The sequence below is a fragment of the Sinohyriopsis cumingii genome, chromosome 2, assembly GCF_028554795.1.
Source record: "Sinohyriopsis cumingii isolate HCF-2022 chromosome 2, ASM2855479v2, whole genome shotgun sequence".
NCBI lineage: Eukaryota > Metazoa > Mollusca > Bivalvia > Unionida > Unionidae > Sinohyriopsis > Sinohyriopsis cumingii.
In genome coordinates, this window is record NC_142962.1 from 145,128,554 (window position 1) to 145,153,454 (window position 24,901).

Consider the following 24,901-nt stretch of genomic DNA (forward strand, 5'->3'; position numbering starts at 1 on the left):
TTCTAATGAAGTTGTTCATTATTCTGTTTAAATAACATTTTTTTTTCTTCAAATATCCAACATATGAAAGATCGTTCCAAATGGTTTAAACAACCATCATGTGTACGCGAAAAATCTGTGCATTATGTCACTGCTTTTTGTTTTCTTGAGTCTGGTTCCCATAGTGGTGTTTAATAGTATCTAGCCAAATCGGTAGTCCATAATTTGGTAACTAAACTAACTGTTGATACACCACCAAACAAGATTCCTTTTTTTTTTTAAAAAACATGCAACATTTATTTTGTGACATGTCTACATCGAAACTCAATTTTTTATTGTTCAATTAGTACAATGTTAATGTTGTGATTTCATTGGAAGTAATTCTTATCATCCCTGAGGATATCTCTAAATGCCAGTTCAAGAATTCTCTGAACCTCGCTTGCCCACAATGGTCTGTATCTGCGAAATCAAGCTCTCTATTTTACGAAGTATTCATTTTTCGCTTGGCTGCCTTGTTATCTTTGATCGCAGTTATGAAAGAGTCGGTTAATTTAAGGTAGTTTATGTTACATACACAATAACGTTTATTATAGTGTTTGATTGATAAAATGAAGTGAGTTCACCCGACATACGACCGAGGCCGCTAGATTTTAAGTTAGTCTGATATGTGTACCTTTTAACTTTTTTTTTATTCCACCTCCTTTGTTTTATTCAAAAGACATAATTAACATGATAATACAAAGGGGGCCAGCTTTTTTATTCAGAGCAACAATACAACAAATACTTTCGCAAGTCAGTTATCAAAACACGGTTCGGCACTTAATTAGGTTCTCGAAGAAACACTCGCGGACATAGCTGTTACAGTAGATTGACGCATTTTACGTTTAATTACAAGAGGACGCATTACATTTATGACAGTTACACTTAAAAGGAACTAAAAGATGGAACTAGAACACAAATTTCAATTGATAAAAAAAATTATTTAATTTGTACTTATTTATTAAAGTACTGCCTCCACTCGGTGTAAATAATATTTTCATTGATACAAATTTCCTTAAATATAGTTAATTGCGGTGTACTAGGAATGTTGTTTGGAAAGAAAATGTAAAAAATTGTATCAGCTATTTTTTAATCTGATATTTCAGTGTTGATTAAAATTTCCAGGTTCTATCTACTGTTTTTGATGATAAAATGAGCAATATATCAAAGTTGCCGTTACCGATTTTATTTGCAATTTTCTTTAATTTCAACAAATGGGAAAAAAATTTTTTTTTTCTTTTCTGGTTTCAAAAATGGGATCCATGCCTGACCTCATGTTATAAGCAGGTTTGCAAGTTATCAGGGCTCTAGTAATCGAGGGAGTGGTGTATATAAATATGTATGTGTATGTGTGTGTATGTATGTGTGTATGTGCATATATATATATATATATATATATATATATATATATATATATATATATATATATATATATATATAGTGTGCCTAATTTTTTACCGTGATTGAGAGTTGTGGTATTGATGCTTACCTAATTTTTGTCATGATTTTTAAAAGTAAACATGATGTTTGCTAAACGTTGAATTCAAGGCCTAACCTTAATTATAGACTTAGAATATTCTGAAAGCAAACTTGTTAACAGTTCAACTAGGTTTTTCCAGAAAACTGGTTGGGTCACAGGTCAAGTGAAGTTTACTTATAAAGAGGACTGGTAAGTAGTTATTCATTCCCGTTATCAGTCTATGGAATCACTTACAGTTGTGTTCAGATATAATTTGAGAGGAATTTATTTAAATTATTCATTGGATTTACAAAGTGCTCCTTGACTTTTTGGACTCAAACAATACTTTGACATTACTGAGGACTCGTTCAAAGACATTCTGGATCATATCATTGTGATACATCAAGACAATCAAGACTATTGGAATTCATTAAAATTTTTTTTATAATTTTGGACTTGTGATAGGACATTTAGGATTACTTGGGATTTACTTCACAATACTGTAAGTTCCTCTTAAAGTTTCACTTTGTAATTTAGAGAAATAAATTTTTTGTTGAGTTTTACTAAAATTGCTGGTTTCACTTTGTTTCTTTTACATAGTTTAAGAGTTGTAACAATATATATACACCACTTCCTCAATAACTCGCTGAGGTGGAATAAAATAAAAGTTAAAACGCACAAAAGTCTAGCAGCGCTGGTTGTATGTCGAGTGAACTCACTTCATTTGATTAATCAAACACTGTCATAAATGTGATTGTGTATGTAATATAAACTACCTTAAATTAACTGACTCTTTCATAACTGTGATCAAAGATAGCAAGGCAGCCAAGCGAAATGAATACTTTAAAAAAAAGGAGCTTGATTTCAGTTACAAACCATTGTGGGCAAGCGAGTTTCAGAGAATTCTTGAACTGGCACTTGTACTTGTACTTGTTAGGTGGTGTATCAATAGTTAGGCTAGTTCCCTACGCTAGGGACTCCTGATTTGGCAGGATAATATTAAACACCAATACAGGAACCAGACTCATCAAGAAAACAAAATGCAGTGGCATAATAAACAGATTTTTTTGTGTACACGTGATGGTTGTTGAAACCAGTTGGAACAATCTTTCACATGTTGGACATCTTGAAAATAAATGTTATTTAACAGAATAATGAACAACTTTATTAGAAAAAGCATGTTATTAAAAATTATTATCGATGTCATTGTAAAATGAGGATTCAGTCATTAAACAGTCCAGTTCCCTAACGCCTCCCCCCTTATGGTTTTCTCAATGTCAAAGCGAATGTTTTCAATTTTTGGAGGTCCCTCAGTAACTCACACCCTTGCTTATAGTGCGGTCTATGTTTGTGGACCCCACTGTGTACGCATTATCAAGGGAGAGGTGTGTGTGTATATATATAGATATGGCCCTCTGGGAATGTTTATGTATGATTGACTGCAAAATGTTCCTGTAAGACATTAGCATTTATGAATGTAACTTCACAACTCTAAAATCAAATAATTTAAAAACTTCCTTATTTGACAATACAAACACAAAAGGTTCAAATGACTGAAGTCAAACTGCCATGATGGCTGGTTATAACTGCTTCCTAATCCTGGCATTGTGCTTCCACTAACAAAGCATATTAAAGTATATACATTACTTCAATCAGGTGAACTGTAGTGGCTCAGTGGTCAGCATACTGGATGCACAATCAAAGGGGTGAGGGTTCAAATTTTCTAATCATATCACTGAACCAGCTTTGGTCAGATACCCTGATGTATTCTTGGGCAAGGCACTTTACTCCAACTACTTTGGCACAAAAAATCTGCTTTTGTTGCTGTGCCACAAACCACCAAACCAAACCAAATCTTTCGCTTTTATCATGCTAAATCATATTTAATATTCAATAATTTTTATACAGATTGCCTCACCTTGAAAAATCCCATAGGTCCATTCTTGGCTATGTCTAATGCACAAGCTGAAAGTCCCTGAAAAATATAATAAACATCATTATAATATTTACAATTGAATTTTTTCAAATCGGTTGGTAAGAGCATTTGAACAAAGATTACCAAATGCCCAATAAGATGCAATAACCATTGCCATAATTACAGTGAAACTCTGCTATAACATGATGGACCAGGTTCACAAACTGCCATCCTGGACTGAGCAACAATTGTACACAAGATGCATTTAAGACGAGGAAGACTTAATGGCTTTATTGTTGATTGACAATTATCAGCTTTTTAAGGAGCTAATATCTTTTAAAAATATAAGTGACAAGAAACGCTATTTTGTTTCCTTAAAGAATACGATATATGTTGCCAAATGATTACAGCAGCCTCTTGTTTATTTTGGCCCTAAAGCTTTGTTGAATTTCAAGTAATTCATGAAATTATTGTACAATTTTGGATGCCATGTTTTGGCCATGCAATATCTGAATTGGTGTTATAATGAAGTGCATTATAGCAGGGTCTCACTGTACCATTTTGTTAGTTTTCAACTGGGTAAACAATATCAGTGTGAAACATTCTTGTTAATTCACCTTTCTGATTAATTAAAGAAAGCTTACAAGAGCAAGATTTCTGTTGGCAATAAACACTGTACACATGGGGATTCTTATCCAAGACACCTAAAACACATAGAGTCAGAACATAACACCCCCATTGCCAATGTATGATTATACCAGCTTTTTCATATGGAAACAATGCTACAGATAAGCCAAGTATTCAAGTAAGTGCCCATTGATGCTTGTACATTAAAGAGCCAGGGATGTAAACAACAGTCAGCTGGTGATGACACTTTAGCCTGTTGTTTTTACTGTCTGAACTTGCTTATAAGACCAGTCTAACTGTAAACAACAAAGATCATGAACTGCCATAGCATACTGTGCCTAAAGATCAGGGTCCATTGTGTTTGTTCTACTGATTACTCCTAACAAGCTGCACTGACCCTGATCCGACAGCACATCATGCTTGGGTAGATCTGGATCAGTACAGTTTGCAGTTGGGCTCATCTTATAAGCGAGTACAGACAGTACTCATTATCCCCATGTGCCACATTTACATATCACAAGGTAGTACCCTAGTTCTGACCTTCGTAATGTCATCATCATTCAAACTACATGTAAGCAGGTGGTATTACAAAAAAGACAAAGATGCAGTTCTACAATAATGAATAATATCTATTCACATTAAAAGCATACTTTTTCAGACAAAAAAATATTTCTTTCAGAAATGGAATTTGTGACTGGATTTTAGTTTTTTGGACATAAGATCTAAAGCAGTGTGACCTGAACTGCAAATGGACAGGTGAACCTTGCAGTTTTCAAGGGATTCTGGTATACTGAGATTTCGGTTTTGAGAAGTTTTACTTGTAAGCTGCATAAACTACAATGGCAAGAACCCCCCAAAAATTAATATAATTTCATATATTTGGTTTTCAGGTGGAGGTATGTAGAAATCATGAAGATTGTGTCACCATTCAGTGTTCCACCATTTATCAGTTCATGTGTATACACAGATTCTCCAATGTAAGCCATTAAAATCAGCTGTTTATCTTGGTTCCTTTCACTGAGACATGCGCATTGGTACTCAGCCTGTGTAGCTAGGAGTTGTTCAATGTGTTCTTCATCAGCCCCTCTTTTATCTACCTGACAGAAGAGGTAGTCTGAACAATATATTGTAAAGGTGTTAACAACTGCCACACCAATCATGAAAGCAACAGGGACCATTACTGCCTTTAAACAACCTTGATGGTATCAGCAGGAAAGATGCCTTGTTTAATTAGCATTTCTTGTGTCCAAAAGGACAGTAATATAATGGTAAATTCTTTTACACTATTCTCAAAAGTGAAATGTCCAAGACTGGCCAGTTTCATTCTTAATAAATCATTCTGCAATCAGTCTATACCCAACCTCAAGGCTGTCAAGCTTGGCACCACGATAAAGAGAGGTTTACAAGGTCTTTCGCATATGATGGCATAGATGTCTTCAAGTTTTTCTGCGTATAAGCACAAAAGAAAGCTGTATTCTATATCAAAGGGATCTGTTTACTGCAATACAAGGTGTCTGCACAGGTGTAGAGTCACTGGCATTTCCACTCTTCCAGCTAGTGTAGGCATAGAAAAAGCTTGCAGCAACCAGAACTATGACACCCCAAATAACATATGATATATCATGATTTGTGGTCTCTTGCATTCCCAGTCTTTATTATTTTGAAAGAGTAGTTGAAAATCATAGTGTTTTGGCCCTAATGTCCCAAGTTATCTTTTGCTGTGTGCGATTCTCACAGTTCCAGCTCTCTGAGCTGCACTTAACCCATTTTTGACTCTGCTGCAATCTTGCATTTCCAGAGGCCACCTGTCAGGATTGTTTACTTTGGTAACTTGTGAGGAAGCCATCACTGGTTTCTGTGGTGGTAACTATGAAAATTCCTTTGTTAGGTCCTGTAGTGATTCCATATTCAATTCCATCATAACTTGTTTACATGGTACCTTGTTGGTTCTTTTCAATCTCCTGCACAGAGTGACAGGCAGCACATGATTATACTCACAGCAGCCTTACCTCACTCTTGTCCAAACATTTATACAGCTGTCATCGATCTTGTGAGGCCTTTTGATGATATGGTTTTTGACCTGTCAACTCTAAGTAGCAGGTATAAAAAATAAACTTTGGTCCCAGAGTTTAAAACATTGCTGGTGAGGTACACTACATGAAGCCACAGCACACTAAAGTGCCATTATCATGGCATCAGCAACAAACACGACTGGAAACAAATTTATCTAAGACTGGTAGCTCTATTCACATCAATATCTTTCCAAAACTTGCATTTCTGAGAAAATCATATGCCTCAATCCTCTTCTCAGGTTCAGTGACACCATTTTATTACATCACATCTTGGAATGAATTTTCATCCTTGTATTAAAAAAGCAGGATCCAAGATGTCTTAGAGACAATGCTGTGTTTGTGTATAATGACTCAAATGCTAATTCCAGCATAGCCAATGGCATAAGCAAGTTTTGTGAGAACAATTACCTTATGCTGGAAGCCTGAAAGAAAGGTGCAGTCATCCAACTGAATAAATCTGGTGGTGCTTTGAAAATGTTTTTGGTATGGTTGTTATATATATTTGGTTTGCAATGTGTGCTTGACATTTGTCCATAGTTATAGGTTACAGGAGATAGCTGCATGGCTGACTTTTGTCCATGATTATAAGTCGTAAACAATTTGTTTGCATAGCAAGAGTTCAAGGTCAGTCTTGTTTACAGTTAAGCAAGATTCTTCCATTTGGAAATCTTCACATTCTGTTATGTTACTGGTCAAATAATCTGTGTATAAAGAGGGATTTGATAAACAAATGATTTCTTCATGATTTAGATCAGTCTATCTGATATAATTCGAGAGGAATTATTATTCAGATTATTCATTGGAATTACAAAAGTGCTCATTCACTGATCCACACTACTTTTCGATTTTTGTGAACTCATTCAAAGACATTCTGAACTGAATCATTTTCCTACATTAGGATAATGAAGACGATTGGAATTCATTTGGAACATTCAATATTTTGGACCTCTGATTACTTGGGATTTAATTCAAAATACTTGGAATGTCTCTGAAATATTCCCTTTCTATTGTAGAGAAATTACTTTTTGGCTTTACTTAAATTGTTAGTTTCACTTCCTGCTGTCACATATTTTAAGACCTAAAGTCGTAATAGGGTACAGAGCAGGTCATCAAGATCAGTGCAAAAATACTTAGGATTCATCAAACTACTGCCTCTTCTTTGACACAATTCCATGGTTGGTTGGTTGCATGCCTTATTCTGTTTTGAGAAGCTCATAGGTGAAAGTGCTTTTGCCACAGCCTCGGTAGCCACAAAACATAGCACATTGCAGTGGCAAGTTAAAAATTTAATGAAGACCCAGCTCTTTGTGCCACTGCCACAGACTAGCAAACTGTCATGACAAATTGTCCATGTCAAGGAGTAGGATGAACTAGTTTTGATAGAAAACACCAGCATCAATACGTGGGTTATTTTAGTGCCAAGGAAACTTGAGTAAAGTGCCGTGCCCAAGCAGACACCACAGTAGCTGATCCAGGCTGGAATATCAGGCCTGAGGATCTGAACCTGCACCCATTCAGTCGTTAGTCTGGCATGCTAGCCACTGAGCCACTAATACTCCCTGGTATAGTTCTGAATGAATTCTCTGCTATAAACACATTTTCAATAACAGTTTTCAAAATACACTTACATTTCTGTGCTGTTAATGTGATACATCACCTGTAGCTTTCAGTTTCAATTACCTTTCAAACTTCTAGGTTCATTTCACCTTAAATTTTAATGAGGGTTGAATTCAGACACCTGATTATGTGTAGTGTGAATTAACTTCACTGCTGAATCTAGACATTTGTAATCAGTGTAGAAGGCAACTGGCACAACTGATAAATGACAGTAAAAAAATTAAATTAATTCTATCAAGGACAGTTTAAGTAGAATTAAACTGATGACTGCCCAAGGAATGAGTGTTACGAGCTGCCATATGGCCTTTTGCACCCTACAGATTCATCATTTTTAACACAAGGGCATTTTTAAAAAATTCACTCACCAAATTGTATGCAATTTCTTGAATCAACATACTGCTTAGACCTTCACAAAACTTTTACTGAATTGTTCAATTTCAATGCATTATCTATGGCAAAGACCTATTTGGGAGGGTTAGAAGGACTCCTGGGAAACAGAGTTAAAGACAGCATCATTTTGGGATTTTAAAAGAGTTAGTTACATTTAATTTACATTGTTTGTTTTCTTTAAAAAAATGTATTTCATTAAATTCAATTAGTAATGTAACACTGCGCAAAGGACATCACCTTGTCCAAAATTAAGTTCATTTTCTACTTAACCTGAATCATTGATTTTTTAAAAAAATTCTGTAAACAACTAATACATAGCTAAAATATTCTCCATGTGTAAGGGTTAACTATTAGGATTATTATTTTTGCCCGAGTCAAGGACATTGTGTTTACCACATTTTATATTCTAATTATAACTATCTTGTATACATTAGAAACCCTCAAGAAGGTTATTTTCCAGTGAATTTACAGTGAAATTTTAAATAAGGATATATTCTTTGTATTATTGTGATCAAACAAAAGACTGTTGGTAGATCACCACTAACATGGACTGACTGCTCTGATAGCCTAGTGGTTAGATCGTCTGCCTTGGAAGTGGGAGGTCGCAGGCTCAAACCCTGGCCAGTTCATACCAAAGACTTATAAAAATGGTACTAACAGCTGCCTCGCTTGGCACTCAGCATTAAGAGGTTAGTGTTAGGACTGGTCAGCCTGGTGTCAGGATAATGTGACTGGGTGGAACATGATGCTACATGTCTGCAGCATCATGCCCCAGTGCTAGACATGACTATAACCTGTCACATTGCAGACATAGTGGCAATATGACTGAAAAATTGTTAAAATTTCATTAAATATCCAATTTATACACACACTAACATGGACCAAACATGTAGATGAACTGCGTAGTATCTAGTCAGATCCATGTCAGAATGTGGTTGTGTTGTCTGGGATCTGTACTACATTAAGGATGTTGATAGAATTGAGTAGGTTCAACACCAGGCAGCAAGATTTATATCTGGTGACTACAAAACCAGAGAAGCTGGATGCATCACCAAAATGTTATCTGACCTGGGTCTACCAGAACTCAAAGAACAGGCACTGTAAATTTCATTTGACATATCTCTATAAAGTAGTTGAGGGGTTAGTGCCGGCTCTCTCAACAGATTTCTTTTTAAAACCATTAAGATAAAAAGGCCAGATTAACCCTTTATCTCATGCAAGATCCTTTGGATGCCTCTACTCCATTTGCATGGAAGCGCCTTTTAACGCCTGCTGTAAACATCAGCCATTTTTAGCAAGTTTTCGTAGTGCCACCCTCAGGGAAAACCCCATATTAGATACTACATTCATTTCTGTAAATGACCATTACGTCAGATCACGTGGTCACTGTTTTATTTAAAGTAACTGGGTCGTATTTCCACTCTCCAAAATGGAGGTCGCGGATTTCATTCAGTACTTATGAAGTTTTCACGATTAGAATCACAACTATGAAAGCTTCAATAACTTAGGTAAAGGCTCTGATATTGATGTAGGTTGCAATTATAAATTATCAAATTCATTTGACTTAGTGATGTAGATGAGGACAAAAAACTTGTAAATTTTGAGTATGAGAAATGGCAGCTATGGTTGGTCATGCGGCTTCACTGACTCGACGATGAACGAGTTCTCTCAAGATTTTAAAGCACATAAAAAATTCTTCTGTGAAAAATTATTACACAGCTATAACCATCGGACTTTACTCTTAAATTTTTCCATACAAAATAGATGTGTCCCAAAAATATAAAATGGTTAAAATTGTTGTTAAATGTAATATACACTACATTGCTAAACAGTTAACAGGCAGGCCTTTGTGTATGGAGTCGAATAAGTAACAGGTGTTCTATTTATAGCAGACTGCACTGGGTAACTTTGCTCCATGAAGCAAAGGGTTAAAGCCAAAACTTTTCCAAATTGTGAAAGTATAAACATTGTAGAAAAACTAATAATGAAAAATTATAGTAGATGTTTTGTAGTTGAGCAATGTAGAACAGAACAATTTAGAAATTCTTTCTTCGTAAAAACAATTATGGACTGGAATCATTTGAGTGACAGTGTTGTGTATGTGCAATCAGTGGAGGGCTTCAGGATAGCTCTTGAACAAAACTACTAACTTTCTAGCTGGCTCTTTCTTTCTGTGCAAATTTATGCCTGAACTGGCCCTGCAGTGTCCACATTTAGATTTATGCCCTAACTGGCCCTGCACTGTACACATTCTGATTGATGCCCTAACTGGCCCTGCACTGTACACATTCAGATTTATGCCGTAACTGGCCCTGCACTGTATACATTCAAATTTATGTGGTAACTGGCCCTGCACTGCACACATTCAGATTTATGCAATAACTGGCCCTGCACTGTACACATTCAGATTTATGCCGTAACTGGCCCTGCACTGTATACATTCAAATTTATGTGGTACCTGGCCCTGCACTGCACACATTCAGATTTATGCCCAAACTGGCCCTGCACTGTACACATTCAGATTTATGCCCAAATTGGCCCTGCACTGTACACATTCAGATTTATGCCCAAATTGGCCATGCACTGTACACATTCAGATTTATGCCCAAACTGGCCCTGCACTGTAAAAATTCAGATTTATGCCCAAATTGGCCATGCACTGTACACATTCAGATGTATGCCCTAACTGGCTCTGGACTGTACACATTCAGATTCAGGACCACCACAGGCAAATCAACACTTTTAGCAATGGACTTAATTTGGATTCACAAACTTTAATCATTAGGACTTGTGTCTGTAATTCAAGAATTATTTGGGATTTAATTCATAACACCATAAGTTCCTTCTTTTTAAACATTTTCACTCTGTATTCGAGGGAAATAAATTATTTGTTGAATTTAACAAAGCTTATTGTTACTCACTCTTTTCTATTACTTAAAAACCACAGAGTTGTAATAAGAACATGGATGACTGCTATAATAACCCTTGCTACTCCTTTTTTATTTCAGTTTTTAATATAGTGATACATCTATGAGGCATCACAGAGAAAGATCAAACCACATTTCAAGATGCAAAATGAAAACACATCTTGTGGCACACTTGCAACAAGGTTTCCCCCATTATGCTCTCACTTAATCACACACTAACAGGTGATGCTCCTGAGACCATTTTATCTGGCGATAAAGTTGAAGATCTCTGTGTTACTGTCATCTCTCCATATGCAGGCCTACATTTGTCTCAAGTCATTTAAAACTGTGCAGTACTTAGTTCATGCTTCAGAGATGGAAAAGAGAATGTATTGGAACATTGTTATATTCAGATATTGCTTTAAATCTGGATTCATTTTGATGAAGTTTGATAAAACAGAGCAAAAACAGCAATACTAGGCACTCAAGTCTTCTTGGATGCAAGATTGTCAATTATAATCTCTGATTTTCTGGAAAGCAATTCTCATGGGTTAAGTTTTTGTTATCTCAACATATGTCCCTCAAAGGGACTGATGTTCAACTGTGAAAAGAATTTCAGCAATTCAAGAGAAGACCATTTCTTCTTTGTAAAATGCCAAGTGTTGAAATCATCTATGTTATTCTTGAGCTAAAAGATTTTTATATTAGGCACTGTGGCAGCCATACTGGATATAAGATCAGCATCATTTTCATTTTCAACAAACCAACACTATTGTAGATCTTTTTCTGAGAACTCCATTTTGATTTGACCATCCAGGAGATCTTGTGAGAACATTTTGATTTGACCATCCAGGAGATCTTGTGAGAACATTTTGATTTGACCATCCAGGAGATCTTGTGAGAACATTTTGATCTGACCATCCAGGAGATGTTGTGAGAACATTTTGATCTAACCATCCAGGAGATCTTGTCAGAACATCTTCAATACGTTCATTATAGCAGAGGTATATGACGTCAGATCATCATCATATTCATTCAGGACTAACTAGATATCATAATTAGTATCTAGTGAAAACTCTATGTCAATATGACTTTCCTTTATGGTGGAGTTATCAATAACATTTTTTAGATAGTTGCAATGGCAGCCATAATGGATGTCACAACAACACTATTGTCATTAGCATCAATCAGATAACGTAAGAAATCTTCTTGTGAGAACCCAATGCTAATATGACTTTCCATCTAGGAGGAGTATTGACAATATTTTTAAGATGGTCAATCTGGTACCCATATTGAATATCTGATCAGCACAAATTTTGTTTAAGACCAGATAGATACCAAAAACCTTCCTATGAAAACCCCAAGCTGACAATATTAATGTCCATTCAAGAGGAGTAGCAATAGCAAGATTTTCAAGATGGCTGATGTGGTGACCATAGTAACTGTCAGATTAGCACCATTTTCATTTAGGACATCATAAGAAGTCTTTCATTGAAAACCATACACTGACATAACCATCCATTCAGGTGTAGAAGCGATAACAAGATTTTCAAGATGCTTTTTGTGGTGCCCTTACTGAATGTCCAGGCTGTATCATTCTTAATTAGAACTAATTAGACATCATAAGAAGCCTTTATGAAAATCCCATGCCAATACCACTTTCCATTCAATTTGTGTAGCAATAACATTATGTATAAGGTGGCTGCTGTGGCAGCCATAATGAATGTCAGATCAGCATCATTTTCTTTTAAGACCAACAAGACTTCATAAAATGATTTTTGGTGAAAATTCTATGTTGATATGACAATCCATTCTGAAGGCACAGTGATAACAAGATTTTAAAGAAAGTCACTGTTGTGGCTATATTATTAGAAGTTAGGACTAATGATAGATCTTAAAAAGTCTTCTGGTGAAAATCCCATATTGATATGACCTTCAGTTCAGGAGGAATATCAATAACAATATTTATAAGATATCTGCTGTTGTGGCCATACTGGATGTCAGATTGGCACCTTTTTCATTAAAGGCCAACAAGACAATGAAGAAGTCTTAGTGAAAAACCCATGTTGATATGACCCTCCATTCAGGTGGAGTAGCAGCAACAAGGATATTTTCAAGATGACTGATGTGGTGGCCCTATTGGATGTCTGAGCATCATCATTTTCAATTAAGACCGAGTAGTTAAGGAGGAGTGATAACAAACTTATCCTAATGGATGGATGTCAAACAATGGACAACAGGCATTCCCATGAGCTCTTCTAGTCTATGACCAAGCAGATCTGGAAACTGAACTATTTTACAAATAAATACAAGAATACTTACTAAATGATGAATTCTTTACATTAACCGATTATCTCAGTATTTCATTTTTTAAATGTACATACGCCTTCTTAAAGCTGAAATATGTATATACATATATCAATATTCAAAGTTGCACCTGATCTAACCAACTTTCTGCACAAACTGAACTCCTGATGCAGGTCACATATTCCTTTGAACTTAACATTGCCAATTTAACAACAAGCAATATAAAATTAGTGAACTACTGGTTTGTTACAAGTTCCCATATCTGGGATAAGGGTGCTAGGCTATGGCTTAATTAGGTATTTCTCTATATTCTGACAAAAGGCAGACAGGCAGACAGACAGACATAAAAGCCAGATAGAGTCTGATACTTACAGAATATTGACCTGGTTTGGCATTCATCACTCTAGTTTTCATCACATCTAAGGGTTGTGTTAATAAAGTAGCTATGGCACCCTGATCATAAATAAAAAGGAAAATAAATTTTTTTTCTCCATCTGATCTGTACTTGTTCAACTCTTACACCGCAACCCTTTTCACAGCAACCTACTTTTATTTCTGCTTATCATACAGGAATTCACACTTATTATTTAACTGTTACTTCTGACCCTTAATTTGACCAACATATCTGTTAAGTCTGACCCTTAATTGTATTGTCATATATATTTTGGTCTGATCCTTAACCTGACCATTATATTTCTTTATCTTTACCTTTAGCTTGAGCACCATATCACCAAACTACTTTGAATTCACATTTGTTTTTAGGACATTCATTCTGAGGGTTTTTTGGTTGCTACAATCCATGAATTTACAATTAATATAATATGTTTTTGCTACAAATCATGAATTTAAATATTGAAATTAATGCCTAATGTCTTTGCTATTAAATCATTAATTTAAATACCCAAATGAATGTACAATGTCTTTGTTACAAATGCCATTATGTCAATGACATAACAGTCAGAGCCATAAATGTTAGTGGCAAATCTTTCAGTTGCAAAACTGTCAGCAGCATATATGTGGTATATATGTCAGTGGCATAACTGTCTGTGATATATGTCAGTGGCATATCTGTCTGTGGTATATATGTCAGTGGCATATATATCTGTGGTATATATGTCAGCAGCATATCTGTGGTATGTATGTCAGTGGCATAACTGTCTGTGATATATATGTCTGTGATATATATGTCAGTGGCATATCTGTCTGTGGTATATATGTCAGTGGCATATCTGTCTGTGTTATATATGTCAGTGGCATAACTGGTATATATGTCAGCAGCATATCTGTGGTATGTATGTCAGTGGCATAAATATGGTATATATGTCAGTGGCATATCTGTTTGTGGTATATATTCAGTGGCATATCTGTCTGTGGTATATATTGAGTGGCATATCTGTCTATCGTATATATGTCAGTGGCATATCTATGTGGAATATCTGTCAATGGCACATCTGATTGTGGTATACTCAAAGATTTAGCACAATATAAAATGTAATGTTCTGAAATCTACAAAATATTATGCCCATGAAAATAAATTAATTCAAAACATGTACATCAAAGAATTTTAAAGTTTTAGACAAATGATTTTATCACACGTCTGTCCAATGAAAATTTATTTCTTTAACTTTTGATAAATGGTTTCTTTATTTTAAAAAAAAAGATTGCGGGGCTAGATCAGTTACTGTATTATATCTATCTATCTAAATATATATGAATCTGCGTAATAAAACACCATGTAATAAAAACTACATAAATCAAAACTAACTTACTGCTATTATACTGCAAGTGAAGTGAGTGAATAGGTTGTCCTTCAGGAAACCTGTCATTAACACCACCTGCTTGATTTGGTCATAACAAGCCAGCTGAAAGACCAGATTAAATACTATATAACCATCACACAGAAACAGACAACAAAAAATATCACACAAGTCTTCTCTTGGTATTTATTTCTAGGCATACAATATATATACAGTATCTTTACTAATAATACCATTATTATCAATAACCTTATATACACACTTATAAGTAGAGTCAAACTGCTAACAAAAAAGATCCTGATCTGCCATAGTATGATGCACCTGCACATGAGGGATCTATGTTGTTTTTTCTACTGACTACTCCCAACAAACTGCACAGACCTAGATCTACTGGTGCATTATGCAATGGCAGATCTGGATTTGTGCAGTCTGCAGTTGGACTCATCTTTATGTGAGTATATATGGTATTCAGAAAAGTTGTAAAGTGTAATTTTGGCAACATCTGCAAAAATTGCTAACATTTTATAAAAATATAATAGCCAAACCTAGTAATCAGAGAGACTATATTTCTGGCACAATACAGTTGCAGCACACTATAACACATATCATTATAACATGAATCTGGTTATAGTATGGTTGTGGCTTATTTTCTGCAAATTTACAATAATTTCAGAAATGCATGAAGCACTATAAACCTTTAGTAACAAGAGCCTGATGCAGTCATTTTGGCAAGATGTTGAATTCCTAAAACAAATCTCTTTCCTTTTTCATTTTTTTAAATATGTTAGTTTCTTAAAACAAATCTGACATTTCATTATTATTGAACCATCATTAAATAAATCATTAAGTCTTCTTTGTCTTTGTTACCAATATACCCTGTATGGTTATTAAACAATATCCAACAGTCATCTGGCATACATAAGCAAACAAAGCCACATACATGCACCCTCACCCCCTCTTCCATTTTCATCTTTATTTTCTAATTAGAAGCTTCTGATCACTCCCACATAATGTACACCGGCACTTGACATTGTGTGCTAACATAGACAGGAACAGAGTCATTGCAAGTAGTAGTGGTGGAGGGATTGGCTATTTCATTCAAACATACTACTCTTTACTTACACTCTGCAGTAGAGCAAGTCAAAGTCATAGTCAAATGTTTCAATTAATGTTGGGGCCCCGAGTGGCTGAGTGGTCTAAAGTGCTCTCCATTACGGATCACTGCACTGCCATCTCACCTCTGTCTGCGTAGGTTCAAGTCTCGGATTCTGCCAATGTGGGTATGTGAGAAAGTTTGCCAGTAGCTTCTCGAGGGTCAGTGGTTCTTTCCAGGGATTTCCCGGGTTCTTCCTCCACCATTAATACTGGCCGCCATGTATAGCCTATCGTGTACTGAAAAATGGCATTAAACCCTACAACAACAACAACAATTAATGTTGGGTTTACTTTATTACTTTTGTCTCCATTTTTTAGAGAATGACTCAGCAGTTTTCAAGAAACTCGCATCAAAAAAGGCAATAACTGTAGGAGAAAAGTGGTTTGTCAGTATCAACATCAACTTATGCAAAAACCTAACATAATGACACATGAAAAAGTAGTTCAGTGAACCCACTTATGTACTTGGTGATTAGTACCCAAGATTAATACAAAATCAGGTTTCATTGCTGTACATACCATGGAATCACAGAAACATACATAAATACAAAAAAATGACACCGAGGGCTAAGATGACAACACTGTTGGAAAAGAGATCACTATGTCTCTCCTACACTATATAATGCATTAAAAAAAATTGGTCTAATCTTCAGCAAATATATATGTACACCTGAAATTTGATGTCCCACCACAGTGCCCGAAAAATGACCTAATCAATAACTTAACCTGGGTATGACAGGTGGATGCATAGATATATGGACATGTGTAACACAATGTGCCCAGCATAAAACATTACTGCCTATGTAACCAGAATTTTGCTTCTTCAGCAGAATTTAGCGCAAGTACTGTGAAAGGCACATTTATACATTCATCCCATGTTTAACACATTAACCCCTGGCAATGAGTTAACGTGGCAGGAGGCAGTAACCTACTGCTGAGCTCTATAGCGTCAAGGTCATGTATGATACACTAAAGTGGGTGGTATTATAGAAAGGTAGACAGATGTAGCTCTACAATGATACCAATTAATCTGGAAGTTCAAGTTGCACTACAAAATACAGAGGGAAAAACCTAATTTTTTGGACCCGATTTTTTCCCCACTCAAAATTCACCCATGGTCAGAATCTGATTTTGTGTCTGGATTTTAGACTTTTTGGTCTCAGATCTAAGGCAGGCTGGTATGAACTGCAAAGAGACAGATGAACGTTTTCAAAAAGTAGGATAAGATGGGCATTTGGAATAAAGAGTGGTCTCAATACGAAAATAATAGGTCCATTTAAAAAAATCCAACTTTTACCCTTCTGATCATGCGCAAGCCAAACAGCCAATGAAAAATGATGTTTCTAGCACAACTAGGCATTAGGTTATTGGAAAATCACCAAGAAGTTGATGTATTAGGATGCATTCAGAAATAGCTTTCAAAATGTGTTTCCTACTCATATTTCAGGTGAAAACAACAAAAAACTCCAGGGGTTAATGTGTTAACAGTTCTCTATGTTGGAAACAAGAAAATTTGTGCAGCAAAAAAATTTCTTCTCTGTCACACTGACCATGATCTTTGACCTTTTGATGCCAAAGTCAATAGATTTCTTTACCCCATATTTAAACCCTGTATAGATTTTGGTCCAGGTATGTCATATAAAACTCAAGTTACTGTGCACAAACCAATTTTCCTCTTTCAGTCCAAGTGTCCTTAGCTTCTGAGTTTTTGACTGCAAAATTATATTTACCTATTCCAGTATCCCACGTACATGTCATCCATTAAGTTTGGTCAAAGAATGTGATGTATAACTCATATCATTGTGCAGGAACCATCAATGAACCTGACTTTTGACATTTTGATCCCAAAATCGATTGGGTGCTACCTTATTCTATGTGCAAGCTATCTGCCCATTTTGGTAACTGTAGCACTGAAGGACTCAAATTATTGAGCCAAAAGCAGTTTTCTTCTTTCAGTCACACTGACCTTAATCAATGACGTTTCAACCTGAAATCAATAGGGTTTCTTCCTTACCCCACTTGCAAGCCATCCCCAAAGTTTGGCAACTGTTGTAAGCGAACAACTTTAGTCATTGTGCAGAAACCAGCTTTTGCGACCCCCTGAGCCTTTGATCTCTGACTGTTTGATCCCCATATCAATTGTGTTGTTCCTTACCCCAAGTACAAGACATTCACAAACTTTGGTAACAGTAGATGGTAAATAGCTTGAGTCATTCTGCAAAAACCTTTATGATTCTTTCAGACACATGACCTTCACCATATCCCTTTAGACCCCCAAAACAAATTGGGTTTGTATTTATCCCAAGTGCAGGCCATCTACATAGTGCACACTAAAGATAGTGGACAACTTGAGTTATTGTGCAGAAACCAACTGTATTATCTCAGTGACAGAAACCCTGACCTTTGATCTTTAAAACCTAAAATCTTAGTGTGTTTCTTCACCATGCATCATTCCCTACAAGTTCAAAACATTCAAAAAGCATGATCACTGTTGATTGTGGACAACTCAAGATAATATGCAGAAAACATTTATCTTCTTTGAGTCACAGTGACTCTAGAGCCCCCATCATTAACAATGCTCTTCCTTACCCCAACTGTAAGCCATCCACAAAATATGATAACTGCAGATGGTGGCCAACTTGACTTATTGGGCTGAAATAAAATTGGTAATGCTTGAACATATGAACAGACAACATTGCAATATATTGTAACATGTACCCTCTACTGTATGGCAGGCATATTCAACAGCCAATTAAGCTTATTACATCAACTTACTTGGCCTATAGTGACAAACACTGCTCTTGAAGTGGCCATAGTGGCTCCCCCAAAACTTTTTTTCAGCCCTTCATGTTTGTAGACTAGCCACAATCCATCTATTGCATGCTTGTAACTGAAATTAATATGTAATGACTGTAAAATTCAAGTAAGAAAGGCACATTCTTAATAACTTCAATGAATTAAAAATATTTCAGATGAATTACAAATTAATCTGTATTTTCAATTTTCACACCGCCTTGGATGTGGGAGGTCATGGGTTCCATCCCTGGCCGAGTCATACCAAAGATTTATAAAAATGGTACCAACAGCTGCCTCGCTTAGTGCTTAGCATTAAGAGGTTAGTGTTACGACTGGTCAGCCTGGTGTCAGGATAATGTTGGTGGGACATCATGCTACATGTCTGTGGCATGATGACCCAGTGCTAGACATCACTATAAACTGTCACACTGCAGATATCGTAGAAATATGACTGAAAAATTGTTGAAACTACACTAGAAATCCAAATCACACACACACACACCCACACACACACTCAACTTGCACACCGGGTAGGTGTATAGGCCTGTTCAATAATGGTTGTTACGTCCCTTGACTTATTAATTCCCCTAATTTACCATTTATGCAATACTCTTCCAGTGAGCAAACCAATATGCTGTGATGGAGGCCAACAAAGCATAGAATTAAAGCTATCCAACAGTATATAGCGTTTGTATGTATCTTAATGTATATTTTTTTAAAATTTTTTAACCAGTATCGCATGCAAATTTACTGGATTTCATATCCTTGCAACATACTTCTACCCATGCAGTTTTGCGATGGTACCACATATTTTGATGCTAATACAACAGATGTGAAGCACAGAATTCAAACTACAAAAAAATATATATGTGTAGATATGTTATTAATTACTTCTTCATTTGTCTGTCCATTCACCTAATACTTTGCTATACAAACATTACTGATCTTCATATCCTTGCTACATGCCTCTACCCATGCTGTGATGGTGCCACATATTTTGATGCTAATACCATAGATGTGAAGCACAGTGTCCAAGCTATACAACTGTATATAATATGTGTATGTATCTTATTAAGTACATCTTCATTTGGCTATCTGTGCACCTAATGCATTCATACATGAACGTTATTTGTATAGGCAGAAAAGTCATACCAACTGTAAACAACCACTGATTTGGACAAATTTGATATCAACTGATAAGTTCCTCATCACTCTAAAGTCATTTGTGCCAACAGGAATTTGAACAAATGCAAAATAAAAAAGTTTGTATTTTTTTTATTAAGTATTGCTTGAGAATTTACCGATTTTCATATCCAGGCTACGTGCATCTACCCATGCTGTTTTATGATGGTACCACCTATTTTGATGCTAATACTGTAAATGTGAAGCATAGAATTCAAGCTATACAACAGTCTATAAGATGTGTAGGTATGTTATTAAGTACATCTTCATTTGTCTGTTAATGCTCCTACTGCCTTCCCATACGAACGCTACTGATCCTCATTTTCTTGATACATGCATCTACCCGTGCCATTTTGGGATGGTGCCACATATCTTGTTGCTGATACTATGGATGTGAAGCATAAAATTCAAGCTATACAACAGTATATATGTGTATGTATCTTATTAAGTATGTCTTCATTGTGTGTCCATGCGCCTAATGCCTACATATTCAAACATTTTCCATATAGGCAAACAAGTCATACTAATCATATACAACCACCAATTTTGACAATTTGATATCAATTTATATGGTTCTCATCACTCTAGATCGATCTATGCCAAAAGAAATGTGCAAAAATGTAAAATAAAAAAGTTGGTATTCTTTACTCAGTATCGCACAGGGTTAGCGACTTAACCAATCCACTTATTCATGCTATGTGCCTCTTCCCTTGCCTTTTTATGATGGTGCCACATATCTGGATGCTAATACTATAGATCTGAAGCACAGAATTAAAGCTATCCAACAGTATATATGTGAATGTATCTTATTAAGTACGTCTTCATTTGTCTATCCATGCAACTAAAGCATTCCTATACAAACATTTTCCGTATAGGCAAATAATCATATACAACCACTGACTATACCAGAGGTAGGCGAACTTTCCAGTGCAAGTGCCGCATACACAAATTTACACCTTGTCACGGGCCGCATAGTTCATTAAGTAAAATAATTAATATTTGAAATAGCAAAAACAAAAGGTTTCTCTAAATAACATCATAATTAATTTTCAGTTGTTAATATGTTGTTAATATTTGAAAACTTAAACTTAAACTTCAAAAGAAGCACATTTATTTGATAAACAGAGTAACATAAACAGAGTCAGTGTGAATGATGACTTGTTCCTAGGCTGCATGAAAACCCTGGCAGACCGCATGAAAGCCCTTGGCATGCAGCCTGTGGGCTGCAGTTTGCTCACCCCTGCTCTAGATCGATCTATGCCAACAGAAATGTGTAAAACTGCACACAAAAATGCTGGTATTTTTTATTCAGTATTGCTTGGGGCTAGCGACTAGCCAGTTGATGCATCCACAATGGGAGTATTGCTCACCAGAAATAAGGATTGTAAATTCATGCACATGGTTTCTGATTTCAATGTACCAAAGAGCTCTTCAAGGAAGCCTATTGTCAGGGGTGGTGACAACCCTTATCGAACAGGCCTATATCTTTTTTGAGGATTAAATACACATACAAATACAAAATATCTGACAGATTTAGTACCTGAAGACTAAGCAAAGTGTGATGGAAATGAAAATATTGAGATGTGACCTTGACCTTGAAAATAGGACCTCCACCCTCTAATGTGATATGAAACATACCTTCTAGTCATGATGTCTATATAGACCAAGTTTCATCCCTTGACCTGGAATGGTGCCAAAGATATAAAGCATAAGGGAACATCTGATGGAAAACAAAATCATGAGCTATAACCGTACTCTGACCTTGAAGACAGCAACCTCAGTCTCGTACATAACACAGAATCTAATGACGATGTACATAAAATTTCATCTCTAAATCTCGAACAGTGTAAAGTAATACTGTTGAAGGAAAGTGATGGAAAACAAAACATACTGAGCCATGACCTTGACCTTGAAGACAGGACAAAATTTCAAGTGATGATGTAAAAGTACATAAAGTTTCACTCCTTAAGCTCAAATATCTTCAAGTTATAGAGTTTGATGGATGAACTAAGGCATAAATACTATGTCCCCCAGTTTTCTTTAAAATGGTTGGAAAAAATAAAAAACGAGACTTTTAGAAACCAATATTACAAAAGTATTTGTGAGTAACAGTTTGAAGTTCCATACTTACTTTCTCCTTTGTTCTTTTGGAAGTTTTATATCATTTTGCATTCTGAAACAAAAGTGTACATAAAAAAATAGACTACCAGTATTAACATGTAAGAGGACTACATTTGAGACAGTAGAACAATTTTGTAAAACTATTTTTATTAAAATGTGAACTGTACACTCTTAAAAACACTTGTCATGAAACAATTCCCTGAAATATTTATTATTTTGCCATTTTCATATACACATTTAAACTAAAAGCAGACAATCAATTCAAAATTATATTTTCTTTATTCAGGTTACTTTTAATCTTCAATGGCCATGAATAATTATCTTTTACCTCTTTATTTTATTATATGTATCAATAAATATTGTATCGTACCTTGTGTACTGATACATCATATAATTTTACTTTTAGAAATACAATCTGCAAATACTGCAAATACCAAGAAAAAATTGTCAGTGATCTAGCTAAATAAAACTGGGTGACATTCCCTCTTTTTACTGTATATAGATCCCCTCTTTCTACTTTATATAGGTCCCCTCTACCGACTGCCTCTCTTATAATCACTAAAATAATATACAACTGTTGTTCTTCATTAATTCAATATACACAAAAGTATACTTCAGTTATTGTGTATTCTTGCTGAATACACTAAAATACCACCCTGTTTTCCAATTATTCCAAATACATGAAAATATATCCTGTTGTTTTCCATTAAATCCACACTAAAAGACACAGCTTTTGTTTTCCAGTAATTCCGCACTAAAATACACAATTTGTTTCAATTAATTACACACTAAAATATACTAATTATGTTTACTATTAATTCCGCACAAAAATATTTGGCATTTGTTTTTCATTAATTCAACTCTACAATATACCATTCAATACATATCTTATGTTTGACACATATATAAATTATCATTTATTTTCACATTACATCCTTGATTCTGATAAGGGCCACAGAAAATATATCTATTAAAGCACACTTATAAAACAAGTTGCCCTTCTAGGCCACCCTTCAATAAAATGTTCCTAACCCCCATTTAAACATGCTGCCCTTCTTACCCACCATTCTGTAAAATGTTCCTAACCCCATTTAAGCAAGTTGTCCTCCTAGCCCACCCTACTGTAAAATATTTCTAACCCCATTTGAACATGCTGCCCTTCTTGCCTCCCCTTTGTAAAATGTTCCTAACCCCATTTAAACATGCTGCCCGTCTAGACCACACTTCTGTAAAATGTTCCTAGCCCCACTGAGACAAGCTGCCCTTCTTGCCCACTTTCTGTACAATGTTCCTAACCCCATTTAAGCAAGCTGTCCTCCTAGCCCACCCTTTTGTAAAATGTTCCTAACCCCATTTAAACATGCTGCCCTTCTCGCCCACCCTTCTGTAAAATGTTCCTAACCCCATTGAGACAAGTTACCGTTTTAGCCCACCCTTCTGTAAAATATTCCTAACCCAATTTAAGCATGCTGCCCTTCTAGTCCACCCTTTTGTAAAATATTCACTTCTTGGTCATTAGGTAGACTCTTACAAATAAGAGTAATCAACCTCAGTGGCTCATCAATATAATTCCAATACTTTGCATCTGAAATTCAAATGCTGTTCCAAATGTATACTATAATGTGTACCTTATTGTGAAAACCTTTCATTTGATATGTATCTAAAATAAAATTTACAATTAGTCAGCTTTTCAACTCACTACTACCACTATGACCCTGTCCAGCATGATATGAAATGCCAACATGAAACCTGAACTTTATTCAAGCATATGAAAATAAAAATACTCTGCAAGTTAGCACTTGTTTATGTTGTAACACATTATCAGCACTTCTTGTGCAGTCATCATGGAATTCATGTACCTCTCTGGGAACAAATGGAATCTAACCTATTAATGTAATGTAAACATGACAAATACGTGACAAAATACCCCACCTCTAGGCATTTAAGTGGATAAAAATCAGCAGTTTTGAATCTAATGTGATCCATGAAGACTTTGCTCCTAAAACTCCCCATTTTCCCTAAAAATTAATACATTCTTTATTTCAATAATTAACCATTTCCCTCATACCACTAATGACTAAGTAGACAATATGTCGCTTATGAGTCAAGTCAAACTGCAAACAACAAAGATTATTATCTGCCATTGCATAATGTGCCTGCAGATCAGGATCGATATTATTTGTTCTACTGATTACTACTAGAAAAACTGCACAGACCCAGATCTGCCTGCACATTATGCGATGCTAGATCTGGGTCTGTGCAGTTTGCAGTTGGACTCGTGTTGTGAGTATATATGGATACAGATGACTGTATCACAACACAGCTTTAAGGTAAAAATTGCACACTGAGATGTGCATATTTAATGCTTTGACATTCAGTATTTAGAGAGTATTGCCACTTTCACATTCAGTATTTAGAGAGTATTGCCACTTTAACATTCAGTATTTAGAGTGCATTGCCACTTTCACATTCAGTATTTAGAGAGTAGTGCCACTTTCACATTCAGTATTTAGAGAGTATTGCCACTTTCATATTCAGTATTTAGAGAGTATTGGTTCGTTCTAAAGTATAAAATGATA

General features: G+C 35.5%; 1 protein-coding gene across 1 annotated transcript in view; it reads right to left on the minus strand.

Moving 5' to 3' along the window:
* LOC149806016 (mitochondrial dicarboxylate carrier-like) overlaps nucleotides 1-24,901 on the minus strand; it is a 64,808-nt gene that overhangs the window by 7,405 nt on the left and 32,502 nt on the right. Inside the window, exons 4-8 of the mRNA XM_089950861.1 lie at nucleotides 22,333-22,374; nucleotides 18,999-19,113; nucleotides 15,081-15,173; nucleotides 13,684-13,764; nucleotides 3,396-3,452 (exon numbers count right to left, since the gene is read on the minus strand). Of these exons, the coding sequence (XP_089806987.1) occupies nucleotides 3,396-3,452; nucleotides 13,684-13,764; nucleotides 15,081-15,173; nucleotides 18,999-19,113; nucleotides 22,333-22,374 (388 nt within the window). The remainder of the gene's footprint in view (nucleotides 1-3,395; nucleotides 3,453-13,683; nucleotides 13,765-15,080; nucleotides 15,174-18,998; nucleotides 19,114-22,332; nucleotides 22,375-24,901) is intronic.